At 44.8% G+C, this 15,410-nt stretch overlaps 1 protein-coding gene across 9 annotated transcripts in view; it reads right to left on the reverse strand.

Annotated features, from left to right (window-relative positions):
* Nucleotides 1-12,315: 12,315 nt before the first annotated feature.
* The window catches only part of C5H6orf89 (chromosome 5 C6orf89 homolog), a 45,765-nt gene continuing 42,670 nt past the window's right edge, over nucleotides 12,316-15,410 (reverse strand). For 8 of the 9 annotated variants that reach the window (XM_023212680.2, XM_023212676.2, XM_026448096.1 and 5 more), the window contains one exon: nucleotides 12,859-14,066. In XM_023212680.2, the coding sequence (XP_023068448.1) occupies nucleotides 13,972-14,066 (95 nt within the window). In that variant the 3' untranslated portion in view covers nucleotides 12,859-13,971. Of the gene's footprint in view, nucleotides 14,067-15,410 lie in introns of all 9 variants that reach the window. The other variant, XM_023212674.1, reaches the window with a different exon arrangement.

Here is a 15,410-nt window from a genome sequence, read left to right on the forward strand (position 1 = left end):
AAAAAAGAGGGAAAGTGTTCAGCAGCCTGGTGTCAAGTACCTGCTCTGTGCTGGGACACAGCTGGGCACTTTGCACACACCGTCTTGGATATCTTTTGCTGACCCCTTGAATATGGCATTTATTTGCTGTATTGATTTAGGGGTGAGGAAACCAAGGAGCAGAGGGATTGGCAGAACCCTCCAAAGTCACTCTCCTGGTAAGCCAGAGCTAGGATTTGTACTGAGGCCTCTGGTCCCCAAGTCCCCAGGCCTCCATGTTGGTGGGTGGGCTCCTGAAGGGTAAGTGGCCCTGTGTCTGGGTATGTGCCTGAGTGGCTGAAAAGGAAGGGGTTATTGAGTTGGTTTTTAGATTAGTGCTGTGTTTCGTGTATTTGCTAGGCTTTTTTTTTTTTTTTTTTTTGAGATGGAGTTTCGCTTTCGTTACCCAGGCTGGAGTGCAATGGCGCGATCTCGGCTCACCAAAAACTCTGCCTCCCAGGTTCACACAATTCTTCTGCTTCAGCCTCCCGAGTATCTGGGATTACAGGCATGCACCACCACACTCGACTAATTTTGTATTTTCAGTAGAGACGGGGTTTCTCCATGTTGGCCAGGCTGGTCTCAAACTCCCAACCTCAGGTGATCCGCCTGCCTCAGCCTCCCAAAGTGCTGGGATTATAGGCGTGAGCCACTGAGCCCAGCCTATTTGCTAGGTTTTTGCTAACTTGGTTCTCAGTCATTTTCCTTAGTGGGGGTGAAAAATAAGGATTTTTTTTTTTTTTTAAATGAACAGATATGAGCCACCGTGGCTGGCTCTCTAGAGTTTAAAAACCACAACTGAGAAATAAAGTAGTGATGGCAAAAATACTGGTGGTGAGCCACAAAATCATTTAAAAAAAACAAACAAACAAACAAAAAAACACAAGTGAAGATAGAAAATGGTAGGCAGTGAAGAAAATCTTACCTCCTGATTAGGACAGAGTGAAGAAAGGGAAAGTCAACTGGAGGTCAGGAAGGGAAGTACAGTTTCAGTTGTTTACCTGTTGAGGAGATGCCTCAGTTACAAAAGAGTAAAAATGGGGGCGTTTCATGGCAAGTACTCAATGGGTTGCCTAAAGCAATACTTTTAAAGTACAGTAAAATGTTAACATTTGTTAAATCTAAGTAGTGGCTACAGATACTTTTGTTGAATTAGGAATGTACCCATATTTTACAGAAGCAAACAAAACATCTGGCCAGAGCCAGAAGCATGAGACATATAAAAGAAATGACATGGCAGATACACAAATATATGAAAGGAAAACAGTGAAAGGAAGGAACATGCATGTGATTGATGAGAGCCAAGTCCAGAAGAAAATGTAATCCAAGGAACAGGAAAAAAAAAATTCCCAGTAGTAGTTTGAGCTATAGAAAAATGTAAAAACAACATGAATTCAAGAAAGTAGGCACTCAAAGCTGAAACAGATGAAATAACAAGGAAAGAAACTGATAGCACTTCTTCAAAACTCATACATGAGAAATAGCAAGAAAAGGAACAGATATGGCTAAAAATCAATCTGATACCGAGGAAAGGCCTCAGATAATCATGGTGAATGAAAAGAAAGAAGACATGCATTAAAAAGAGAGATAGCTATGAAAGGTATAAAAAAGATCAAAACAATGAAAAAAAAGAATAAAAATAGAATTTAAAACAGAAAAACTAACACATGGAAAGGAAAAGTATTCATAAAGAAAATCCAAGACATCTTCCCTAGAATGAAGAATAGAATTGCAACTCTAAAAAGCACACTTTGTTCCAGGAAAAACTGATAAAGAACACGAAAGAATTATTCAGACATATAGATTTAAAAAGAGAAAGAGAGAGGAAGAAAAGAAAGAAAAAGCCAAGGGAATATCTCGTTAGAGGATATCCTCTTAGACAGGACTCTTTGGCTGGCGTCAGTATTGTCCCTACCAACAGTCAATGCCAGATGACAATGGAGAAATGCATCCAAATTCTGAGCAAAAGAAGGTGTCATGCAAGAATATTTACTCAGCCAAGGTGTACGCAACTATAAAGACCACAGAAACATTCCCTAACGCAGAAAATACAGAATTCATGAGCCATCCCTGAGTCATTCTTAATGGTGCAATTCAGTCAATCAAGAGTTTATTTATTTATTGAGACGGAGTCTCGCTCTGTTGCCCAGGCCGGAGTGCAGTGGTGTGATCTCTGCTCTCTGCAACCTCTGTCTCCTAGGTTCAAGCTATTCTCCCGCCTCAGTCTCCCAAGTAGCTGGGATTACAGGTGCCCACCATCATGCCCAGCTATTTTTTGTAGAGACAGGGTTTCGCCATGTTGGCCAGGTTGGTCTTGAACTCCTGAACTCAAATGATCTGCCCGCCCAGACCTCCCAAAGTGCTGGGATTACAGGCATGAGCCACTGTGGCTGGCCCTCAGTCAACAGTTTGAAAATGACAACTCAGAAATGAAGAAGCAATGGCAAAAATACTGGTGGTGAGCCACAAAATCAGTTTAAATATAAAATGAAGGCCAGGCAGGGTGACTCATGCCTGTAATCCCAGCACTTTGGGAGGCTGAGGGGGGCAGATCACTTGAGCTCAGGAGTTTGAGACCAGCCTGGCCAACAGGATGAAACCCCGTCTCTACTAAAAATACAAAAATTAGCCAGGTGCGATGGTGTTTGCCTGTAATCCCAGCTACTCCGGAGACTGAGGCATGAGAATCACTCAAACCCGGGAGGCTGCGCCACTGCACTCCAGCCTAGGTGACAAAGTGTGATTCTACTTCAACAAAATAAATAAAAATAAAATAAAATAAAATGAAGCCCCAGCTACTTGAGAAACTAAGGCTGGAGGATTCTTTGAGGCTGGCATGAACAACATAGTAAGATCTTGTTTTTAAAAAAAAAAAAAAAAAAAGACTAACTATGGTGAGAATTAAGGTTTCAGAGCAGAAGGAAATGCATAGACTTTAAAAACAATATCAATACAGGAATAAACAAATTGAGGAGAAAGAGCAAGCTATTTCCTCATCTTCAGAGCCTTGAATTATGCCATCTAAAAAGGAAACCTTATTAAGAACAATTCTAGTTTCTTAATGTTTCTCACAATATTAACTTCAGGGAGATCTTTTAGGAACTATTAATTTTTGTGGGGAAGAAACACCTACTTCAGTTTCTTTTTCTCTTGTTAGATTCACATAAAATTAGATTCAGAACTTTTCTTTTTAAAATAGCATTTTAATATAAGCATTTCTATTTAGCCTTCTACCTAGAAATACCTTAGACATACCTAGAATGCTGTTCACCTAATGGTAGTAGTTATCTCTGGGTGGTTTTTGGTTTTTTAAGAGACAAGGTCTCGCTCTGTTGCCTGGGCTGGAGTGCAGTGTTGCAATCATGGTTCACTGCCGTCTCAACCTCCTGAGTTCAAGCGATGAGGCTGAGGCTGGGACTTCAGGTGTGCATCACCACACCTGGCTAATTACATTTTTTTTTGTACAGACAGGGTTTTACTATGTTGCCCAGGTGGGTCTTGAACTCTTGGTCTCTCACCTTGGCCTCCCAAAGCATTGAGATTACAGCTGCAAGCCACTGCACGCGGCACTGAGTGGAGGTTTCCATAAGATCACCCAAACTGTCTTCAGTTCTTTATAATAAGAATGTATCATTTTTACAAAAATAACAGAGTCATTATTCTGAAAAAACAAGATTGGTGAAACGTCTGTCTTCAGCATGGTGTCTAGAGGATTGTCAGTTGGATTTAGTAAGAAAGCCTAAAGGACGTGTGTCATGTCACAGGAATGTGCAGTAATAAGATGGAATTCAAACTAAGCAAAAAAAGGACATACTGAATTTCAAAAACATCATGGACTAGGAATTATAACCTCTAATTAAAACAGCCTGGGTGCAACTTGATCTATAGATTCAATGCAATCCCAATCAAAATCAAACACAAGCTATTTTGTGGATATCAACAAACTGATTCTAACGTTTAAATGAAGAAGCAAAAGACTCAGAATATCCAACTCAATATTGAAGAAGAAGAACAAGGTAGAAGACTGACACCACTCTGACTTCAAGACTTACTATAAAGCTATAGTGATTTAGACAGTGTCCTATCAGCAAAAGAATAGACAAATATATCAAAAGACCATGAGAGAGAGAGAGCCTAGAAACAGATCCACATAAAGATACTGATTTTTTTTCTTTTTTGAGATGGAGTCTCGCCATGTTGCCCAGTGTGGAGTGCAATGGCTCGATCTCGGCTCACCGAAACCTCTGCCTCCTGAGTTCAAATGACTCTCCTGCCTCAGCCACCCAAGTAGCTGGGATTACAGGCGTGCGCCACCATGCCCAGCTAATTTTTGTATTTTTAGTAGAGACGGGATTTCACCATGTTGGCCAGGCTGGTCTCAAACTCCTGACCTCGTGATCTGCCCGCCTCGGCCTCCCAAAGCACTGGAATTGCAGGCATGAGCCACCGCACCCGGCCAAAGATACTGATTTTTGACAGAGGAGCAAAGGCAATACGATGGAGCAAAGATGGTCTTTTCAACAATGATGCTAGAACAGCGGGACATTAACATGCAAAAAATGAATCTATACCTTCCACAAAAATTCACTCGGAATGAATCTAAATGTAAATATAAAACATAAAAGTATAAAACTCTTAGAAGTTAACACAGGAGAAGGCCCTAGTGACCCTGGTTATAGAGGTGACCTTTTAGATACAACACCAGAGGCATCATCCATGAAGAAACCAATGATAAGCTGGACTTTGCTGAAATTAAAAACTTCTGCTCTGGAAAAGACAATGTCAAGAAATGAGAAGACAAGTCACAGAACTCTTATAACTCAACAGTAAGAAAACAACCAACCAGATTATAATTTAAAAATGAGCAAAAGATCTGGAATCCTCACCAAAATAGATATACAGATGGTAAATAAAAACACATGTTCAACATCGTATGTCATTAGGAAATTGCAAATTAAAGCAGTAAGGTGTTACAAACCTATTAGAATGGCCCAAACCCAAAACACTGACACATGCTTGTGAGGCTGCAGAGCAACAGGAACTCTCGTTGCTGGTAGGACTGCAAAATGGTACAGCCACTATGGGAGACAATTCAATGGTTTCATAAAAAGCTAAACATACTTAGGCCAGGCGCGGTGGCTCATACCGGTAATCCCAGCACTTTGGGAGGCCAAGGTGGGCAGATCACGAGGTCAGGAGATCGAGACCATCCTGGCTAACATGGTGAAACCCCGTCTCTACTAAAAATACAAAAAATTTGCTGGGCGTGGTGGTGGGCACCTGTAGTCCCAGCTACTCAGGAGACTGAGGCAGGAGAATGGTGTGAACCTGGGAGGCGGAGGTTGCAGTGAGCCGAGATCGCATCACTGCTCTCCAGCCTGGGGGACAGAGTGAGAGTCCATCTCAAAAAGGAAAAAAAAAAAAAAAAGCTAAACATACTGTTACCATATGATCCAATTATTGTACTCCTTTGTATTTACCTACATGAACTGAAAACGTATGTCCACACAAAAGCCTGCAAGTGAATGTTTTTAGTAGCTTTATTTACAATTGCCAAAACTTGGGAAGCAAACAAGATGTCCTTCAGTAGATGGATACATAAATTCTGGTATATCCAGACCATGGACTATTATTTGGCACTAAAAAGAAGTGAACTATTGAGCCAGAAAAGATGGTGAGGAAACGTATGCGCCTATTACTAAGTGGAAGAAGCCAGTCTAAAACGGCTACAGGCTGTATGATTCTGACTATTTGACAGTCTGGAAAAGGCAAAACTATGGAGACAGTAAAAGATCTGTGGTTGCCAGGAGTTAGCAGGGACAGAGGGATGATCAGATAGAGCTTAGAGGATTTTTAGGGCAGTGAAACTACTCTGTATGATACTATAATGGCAGACATATTATTATACATTTGTCCAAACCCATATAGGATATAAAACACCAAGAGTGAAGTGAACCTAATATAAACTATGGACTTTGGGTGGTAATGACCTGTCAATGTAGGTTCATTGACTGTAACAAATGCACCACTCTGGTAGGGATGCTGATGGTGGGGGAGGCTGTGCACATGTGGGAACAGGGGATATATGGGAACTTGCCATACTTTCCATTCAGTTTTGCTGTGAACCTAAAACTGCTCCAAAAATTAAAAAACAAACAATAAAAACCCCAGCCTGTACGTTTCCAGGAATTAGGATGGTCCAGTAGAGGAGGGGTACAGGAGATGAGAAGGGGAAGCGAAGGAGTGAGATGAGGCAGGAGTGGTGGCCAGGACTTCTCCTGTGGGTGATGGAGAGTCACTGAAGAGCAAGGAAGGGAGGTGACCAGACATTGGGGCAGCTACATGGATGGTGAATTGGGATAGGGAATGTGTGGCGAGAAACCAATGAGGTAATTACTGGCAGAGTCCAAAAGTGAAGCAAGCTCCTAGACGGAGACAGCAGCAGTGGAGCTCGGTATGTGATAAGGTGGCAGGATTGTCCTGAGCTTGGTCCTGGTCAGAAGCAGAGGCTGAGAAAAAAGAGAAGAACCCCTTGCAGCTGCCATAGCTGCAAGGGACATGGTGATATAGAGGTGATTTGGAGTTGGCAGAGATGACCTCCCGACACGTGGATACACAGGACTACTGCTCAGGTGAGAGGTGTGGGTCGAGCATAGACTGGAGGTGATCTGCCCATGGCTGGAAGATGAAGATATCCCAGGAAGAAACCGCAGGCAGAACCATAGGAGAGATCAAAGTTTCAGAGACAGGCAGAAGGGGACGATCCTACAGAGGAGACAGAGTGGGAAGAAGAGGCCCAGGAAGGGGAGTGAGCATCACAGAGGCCAAGGGAGGGAGGGAGGGGTTCTCTACAAGTCAGTGTCAAATGCACAGTGGGGCGGAGAAAGAAGGGGATTGAAAACAGGCTATCTCACCATGTTTTAACAGGGAATCCAGCCCTTACTCCCTGCCCCTTTTTTAGGGAGGGCTGAATTCCGGTTTGCAAGCAGGTAAATGAACAGAACTGTGGAAAGGGATGATTCCTAAAGAAGATACATTAGGGTTGGAACAAACAAGAATGGACATTTTGTAAAAACAAGTATTTTAAAGTGGACTCCAGACTTCTTAACTTACAACCCAAATAATCATTTAACAGGTTGACTTACCATCAATAAGACAACAGCAGAATAAATGACAGCATACCCACGCCATGGAGTATTAACCATTAAGAAGAAGGGACTGGAGCTCTACCAGCTGACCTGAAGAGAACTCTGTGAGGTGTTGAGTAAGAAAAGCAGGACACAGAAACGGCCTGTAATATGATCCCATTTTCAGTAAAGCAGTAACAAAACCTTGTTTATGATTAGACAGCATGGAGGAAATTATGGAAAAATACACAGCAGGGTATGGCTGTGTATATATCACAGTTACCTGACTAGGAAAAGGGGTGGGGTAACATGGGGAAGAGGTAGGGGCAGCAAGTAATAGAGAAAAATTAAACAGGAGGACACTTAACAGCATGTAAGAAATGGTCGTATTTATGCATTTATATGAAACTGTATATACACACACACACATATATATAAACATATACACATATAAAATGGTCAAAAAATGCACACACACAAAAAGTCTTGACTCAAATCCACCGAGTTAACTGAGTGCTGAGAGCAGCCTGTCATCTGGGGGCAGCTGGGGTGAGCCAGCAAGGGGCCTGGAGTCCCGTACACGTGCCTGGCTGTCCCGCAAGAACCAAGGACGCCGTAGGTGAGGCATCACTGGGAGGGCATCTGGGCTGTGTGCAGCAAGCTGGTGAAAAAGAAAAAGGTGCCCAGGGGCTCACCTGCATTCTGGGTGAAGTGCATGGACAGGGGAGCGGGAGGGTATTAACCCTCAGGGGAGGACTGAGATTTGAGAATTCATGGGAACAGCAGATGAGAAGCCGCTGTGGGTAAGGTCTGGGGTGGTGAGAAAGTGGAAGCTGTGAATGCAAGGACAGTGCTGGGTGCAAATGTTAGAGACCAAAGGCAGGCGAGCACAGAGGAGCCCCACAGGCCGGCCTCACGAGCAGGATATGGCTAGAAGTCTCTCATGTCATGGGAGAAGAGGAAACAAGAGAAAACTGGAAATTAAAGAAGGACACCAACAAGAGGGAAGTTCTTATCAACCAACACTTTTAATTGCAAAAAGTAAAAACCTTCATTACATGAAACTTTAATTTACATACATTCTTCACATGGTGGAAGTCTTTACCAGTTTGCAGTATCCTGCACTACAACACATAGGAAAAGCTCAAGCCATTCGGAGCCCCTGTGGCTGGGACAGCTGCCTGCTTCCCTCTACTCCCTGGGACCATCCAGGCCCACCACACCCTGCTCCCTGAAGGAGCTGCAGCTGACCCTGGCACCTGCCCCTGATGATGGTGGGGAGCACTGTGCTGAGTCCCTAGCTTGCCTGTGCCTCCTCCGTCCCTGGCCCTCAGCATTGGTTACTGACCCCCCACCCAGGGTGGGGGTGAAGAAAGGGAAGACTGCAGACAGCATTTTTCTGAGGGTAAAACTGTGGAAACAAGTACGGGGGAAGGCTGTCTGCGATAAGATGGGGCTCTCTGGGAATGCCATGTGTCTGCTGGCTCCTGTCACCTTCCTGGAAGGGTCCACAGTGCTGAGGGGTTGCCGTGTGAAGAATGGGATGCTGCTGTGAGTAAGGGTGGCTGCACAGGTGACCCCCCTGCCCCAAGGAGCTGCTGTGGGGAGCGATGGTGTCAATGAAGCCTGGCACAGAGGAGATGTCCCAACTCCCCAGTTTCTGTCTGAAACTCAGAACTCAGCTGGGTTCCCTTCTCCACACGGTGCTTGCTGCCGTGGCTCATGGACTGATGGCTGCTGCCTGCCTGACAGACACACTAGGTAGAGGCGGAAGGGTCTCTGGTCCAGCCCTATCAAGTCCTGACAGTTCCAGGCCTCCACTTAGTTATGTAACATTCCTTCCCTCCACTAGTCTGAAAAAGTCTGGACATTTCACGGTCTCCAGGGAGAGGAAAATGACAGATGTATTTAGCACTAATGCTCAAATTATGCAGGGCAGGGAAACCAGAGACACTGAGGGACCTGGACAACAGACAAGCTGGCTAGACGGTTTCTCTTCAAGGCCAGCATTTAGTCATACTGTGTCCACGGTGGGTGGACTTGGATGTGGTGCACGAGAGAGGGAGCACCTGTCCATCTCCCTGACATGCTTCTGGAAGAGGCCGCTGGGGATGCGGAGACTGGGGGTGGGGAGGACAGGGAAATGCCTGCTGCTGGTGACACAAGCACATTCCCAGAGGCTCCCGTGTTTCATTCGCTACAGGGCTGTCTCCATAAGCGTCTTCACCCTCCTAGCTTCCTGACCCTGACACGCGTCGGTTCTGTACACAACATCTGTAGGTCCAAACATGCAGAGAATTTCAGCCTAAAGTACAATTTTAAAGCACATTTCTGACACTCCCTTCCTTCAACAAATTCTAGTGGGTGATGGGTCACCACTGAAAGGTAATGAGTGTGGGACTTGTATACTCAAGACAGCTTTTCCTTTATTGTTCGGAGAGCTCAAAATCCTAAGAGGCCCTTCTGTTTAATAACTGATTCTCGAAAGGGAGACAAAATTGCCTCTCTCTGTGCAAACAGACACGCACCTTTCCCTCGCTTTCTCCTACAACCCGGCTTTCTCCTTTATGGACAAGGAGATGCAAACATCTGCTGTGGGGTTGAACATTCACTGTGAAAGTGATTGGGTAATGAGCAAACTCATTCCAGGCTGTATTAAAATGACTGATGCCATCACCTGCAGCTAAGAAATGGGAGTTTTTGTTTTAACATAAGTGTACACACTGAGGCCTATGCTGGGTTTTGGTAGATGGGAACAGAAAATCAAGAATTGAAAAACAAGTGATGTAAACTCCAAGGGGACCCACAACTGGAATGGGGCAGAATCCCTCCCCTGTCACACATCTGAAGAATGTGGAGACAGGAAAATGGCTGGACACAGTGTGTTTCAGCTACATTTACTCTTAAAAAGAGTTTTCAAATGGGGAGGGGAAAAGTGAAAGGATTTTTATAAAAGTCATATGGTTAGATTCTTTCCTCCTCCACTTCTGCCCAGCAGAGTTTTAAAAACAAACCCTGCGGAGTTCCTGGCTTGCTGTTCCCCATCCCTGGGTTCTCCCACTCCAACGGGGACACATGTGAGTCAACGACATCCACAGCTCTCTTCCTGGGTACCATGCTGTGATGCAGCAGGAAAATGATGAGCTATGGAACCAGCTACCCACCTGCCAGCAGTTAACTGCTCTCAGCCTCCACTTATTTCCTTGTAAAATGAGGATCTAACACCTACTTTACAGGATTGGGTGAAGATTAAAGGAGATCATGTCTATCAGGCACTTTGTAAACTGGAATGTACTAGACAAATGTTATTATTCCTTTCTCTCAGGAAGCGAGCCCCCCGATCTTCCCATTTCATAGACTGTTTTGTATCTCATTGAATAGTGGATTTCTGTTTTCATAAACCACTATTATTATTTTTTGAAACAGGGTCTCATTCTGTCACCCAGGCTGGAGTGCAGTAGTACAATCACAGCTCACTACAGCCTCCACCTACTGGGGGGTAAGTGATCCTCCCACCTCGGCCTCCCAAGTAACTAGAACCACAGGAGTGTGACACCACACCTGGCTAATTAAAAAAATTTTTTTGTAGAGACGGGGTTTCGCTATGTTACCCAGGCTGGTCTTCAACTCCTGAGCTCAAGCAATCTGCCTGCTTCAGTCTCCCAAAGTGTTGGGGTTACGGGTGTGAGCCACCACACCTGGCACAACTATTTTTTTTTGAGACAGAGTTTCACTCTGTCGCCCAAGCTGGAGTACAGTGGCGTGATCTTGGCTCACTGCAATCTCCGCCTCCCGGGTTCAAGCAATTTTCCTGCCTCAGCTTCCCGAGTAGCTGGGATTACAGGCGCCACCATCATGCCTGGGTAATTTTTGTATTTTTAATAGAGATAGGTTTCACCCTGTTGGCTAGGCTGGTCTTGAACTCCTGACCTCAAGTGATCTGCCTGCCTCAGCCTCCTAAAGTGCTGGGCTCACAGGTGTGAGCCACTGTGCCCGGCTTGAATCACTTTTAATTTATTCCCTCTCTTCCCTAAAAAAACTTGAGGACAAGCTCTGCCTCTTTTCATCAACTATAATAAGTATGGTATCCATTCACTACTTGACTGTTGGAGAGCTCAGGACATTTGGACAGAAATGCTTCAAACTGGGGCCAAAGTAGCCTGTCTCCTCAGAGAGCTGACTTCTGGGCACAGGCATCTCTATGGTGGGAGGCTACAAGAAAGTGAACCTAACTCATGCGCAGAGGTCATCGCCATGTCACCTCCTAGTAAATGCTCAATAAACTTATAAATCACCCCCTCTCTTTAGAGCCCTATAGTTTTGTTCTTATCGTGGTGGTGGAGGTGGGGAATTGGTGAGGTGGTCCTGTCGTCACCCTGCAAGCTTGCTTTCTCATCCTGACAACCCTCTTTCCCACACCAGGTCATGCAGAGGGACTTCTGCTGCTTCCAGCTAGATGGCAGGGGCATCCTGTGACATCCTGCTGCTCAGGGCCTTGATCATTAGAAAGGGGCTGGCTGGCAACCCCTAGCCACTCCTGTCGCTCTGGCCACTAGTAGATTCTGTCTATCAAAATTAACTTGAGAAGTTGAATTGCCTCTGTCTATCTAGAAAACCCTCTTTGAAGAATTCTCTCCTAATACAAGTTTACATTCAAGTCTGAACTGGGTAGATTGTAAGTAAAATGAGTAGTGTATGCATAAAAGTCTCTACGTATCTTCTGCTACAGTCATTTTTTTGTTGAAGTACAAAATGGGGCTTAGGAGACTTTCCCAGGGGATGCCTCAGAATACCAACACATGCAAGGGTTTCTTTGTTTTCAAAGTTTTGAGCTGAAGTGGGTATTTTATGGACATTTAAGATGTGAAGGGAGGAGTGAAATGGGGGAAAGGAACAAAGAGTAACTCACGGAAACAAAACGGAGATCTCAATAATCAAAATAGTTGCTTTGTTCCTAAGAAACCCTCTTTTTTGTTAACGGGTCTAATTTTTAAAAACTCTCAGAGGCCTCTAAAGCACTTGTTTACATGTAGCCCTTCCCCATGTGCGGCCAGGGTACGGACACTGCAGAAGGCTGTAAAAGCTTACACAAAGCCGTCCTCTACATGATCCCTCTGACTTAAAACCTCTTAAATCATAGCTGCTTAACAGCATGACTTTTATATGTACACAAGTTTTGTTTTTCCTATATTCATCCACACAAGGGGTTGATTAAGAAAAAATTCCCTCAGGTACAGTTCATCCTAGTTTCACTGAAGCCCGTGGAGGAGGCTCTGATGTTTCCACCCTGAGCTCTGTGAACTCTGCTTGTCCTCTGCAAGCCCACAGACAAACAGGCCAGTGCTCCCCACTGCTGGTCATGAGACCCACAGAGAAAGAGGGCCTGGGAGATGAGATGCAGGCTCCTCCAGGAATGAAGAGGGCTTCACAACCATCTTCACTCGTCACTGTCTGCCTCTGATCCATAATTCTGACATAGACACGTACTGTATCCATTTGATTTCTGCAATTCAGAACCAGAGGCCAAAATGAAGATTGCTTTTTCTTCATCCTGGCATTGGCATGACCAATGGCCAGGTATTTAGCGGTGTCAATAAAATAATAATAGAGAAAAAAAAAAGGGAACAGGAAAAGAACATCCTTATTTACACCATTTGATTGCTATATACCGAAAGCACTTGGGAGAAAACAATGCACATAGTGAATCATCCAATCAGAAACACACAGCTTTATATTATTACAAAAAAGAAAAATACCTCACCTTGTTTTTGTTTCCCAGCACAGACAGAAATCATTTTAAGACAGAGGATCACACAGTCAGTTGTACACCCAGCTGACAAACACTTTGGGTCTGGATTTCCTCCCCCAACCACATTACAACATCAGCTTTGACACATCTGTAAAACATCTTCTCTGCAGAAAGTCAGACCCTAAAGATCAAACCCAGGGAGGCACCCTCTCCCCAGGCCAGCTACTCTAACTCATAACCCTCTGAAGACACTTGGTAAAGGCAACACAGCTGACAAGAGCAGTGCTGCCTCAGCAGTAGTGGGCTCTGGCCCTGCCAAGGCAGGGAGGACTAGAGCCAAGCTCCCAAGAAGCCATTCAGACAGGCAAGGGAGAAGGGGAGGGAGTGCAGTGGGGATATAAGAACCTGATGAAATGGAAGAAAGCATTACCTTGGGAGTTACCACTTTGAATTATTATATGATCAGACTCTAGCCTGGCATCATAGAGACTCCAAGTGCCACAGACAATGGGAAAGAAGTGTACTTCTTGAATGCAATTCAAAGTTATCTGACCTTTTTTCACTGGTTCTAGATTCCATTTTGTTTGGGAAACTACAAGAACTTGTTTAATCAAGCCGTGGCTTTCCAAAAAGTAGAGTGATGTGGCCAGGAAGACGGGGACGAGCAGGTCCACCTGGGAAAGGATGGCTCTGACATCAGAACCTGTTGGCTGCCCTCTCCACTGCCAGGGAAGGAAGCTGGCAATGCAGGCGAAGGAAGGCACCAGCCCTGTTTCCTGCCTGAGGGGCAGCATCAAGGTCATAGTGCCCAAAGGCCCGGAAGAGGTCAGTCTCAGATGGGTGCTGGCAGAGTCCTAGCCAAGTGGCCAGGCTGAATCCTTCCTGAGCCATCTGCAGGAAGAGTCAGGAGGGCTAGGCCCTGGCCACTACCTTGCAGCTCACAGCTGGTTCACACATGCATGCAAAGGGCAGGTAACTAAGTAACCAACCCTGGAAAGCAGTTTCATAGTTTTTTATTTTTCCCCGTTCAACCTGGTTTTCGGCTCCGGAAGCTGTTCCTGTGCACAGTTCTATTTCCTACAGTTCTGAGAAAGTGGTTCCATCGCAGATGACCAAAGGCTGGACCCCTCTGGCTATAATGTAGACCTTCCAGTGAGTGGTGCTGGCATAGCCTTGAGGGGAAATAGCAAGAGGAAAACATGTAAATGTTAGTGGGTAGGCACACCTGTGGGCAGAGCAAGGCGGGTCTGCCAGAGCTGGCCCTCAGGGTGCACTGCAGAGTCAAAGACAAATCTTTTTCTATTTAATTTAGTTTCTTTTTTTCTTTTTCTTTTCTTTTTTTTTTTTAAGAGATGGGGGTCTCACTATATTGCCCAGGCTGGTCTTGAACTCCTGGGCTCAAGTGATCCTCCTGCCTCGCACTCCCAGAGTGCTGGGATTACAGGTGTGGGCCACCACTCCTGGCTTAAAGACAAATTGCTCTGAAAGTCTTTTGGCACTTCCTAGCATCAGTATTCCTAGTTATTATCAGTCCTCTTTAAATGTTTTATCACCGCCCCTCACCCAGGGAACTATGAATCACAATTCATCAGGCTTACAAAGGCAGGATGCTCTAGATGAGGCTGGTGTTGCGCATCAAGTCTCAGCTTTTACAGCAAGAAGACAGAATGGATTCTGAGGGGGCATAAGACCTGTCCTCACTGTTAACCATGCCAGCTACGGTCATCATGTCTATTTCTGTCACTGCTTCAGGTGCTTGCTGGCTTCCCCGCCCCTCCCTGCCCCCATTCTTCTCCCGGACTTGCTCTCCTATTCTTCTTCTCTTCAGTCACCATCCCTCTCTGTGTTCTGTCATGTGACTGGCCTTTTATAGACACTGCCAACTACAGTGTCTATACAGGATCCTTTCTTTCTAGTCAACAAACCAGCCAGGCACAGCACAGCAGGTATCACGCACTGGATGTTAGGCTAATCTGGACTATCCGTACCAGCATTTGATGCTCAAGCTTTCTCGATCACTGCCAGACACTTTTTTTTCCCCCTAATTCTGTAATTGGTATTCCGGTTGCTTGTGGGAGCCGGAAGTCTGGAATTCAGATAACTAAGGTGTTTCTGTAGTTGTCTGAATTGTTCGGCATTTGTAAAATATAAGACAGAAACTTGTTCAAGCACAACCACATGCTCCAAACCTAAATATGCCAGAGAGGTTTTCGCAATAGTCATCTCTTGTGTTAAGAGTCACTCCATTACAGGAAAATGGTTCAGAACAATTTCCATACAAGAATCCTCCTTTTTGTAGGAAGTTTCCCAAGAGCCAGGCCAGCTGTGCTCCATTATTAGTTAATGCTTGATTTGTACATTATTTTTATTTTTCATTTCTAAATTGAAATAAAAGTTATGTAACTTAAATTAAAACTTGGCATAGCTTGCAGTCCAATTCCTACTCTCATATAAGATGCAAGGTTTCTAGGGATTTGGGGGTCTTCTGAATGGGTAAAATTCAAAGAAATCAATTG

The sequence above is a fragment of the Piliocolobus tephrosceles genome, chromosome 5 (assembly GCF_002776525.5).
Source record: "Piliocolobus tephrosceles isolate RC106 chromosome 5, ASM277652v3, whole genome shotgun sequence".
Lineage (NCBI taxonomy): Eukaryota > Metazoa > Chordata > Mammalia > Primates > Cercopithecidae > Piliocolobus > Piliocolobus tephrosceles.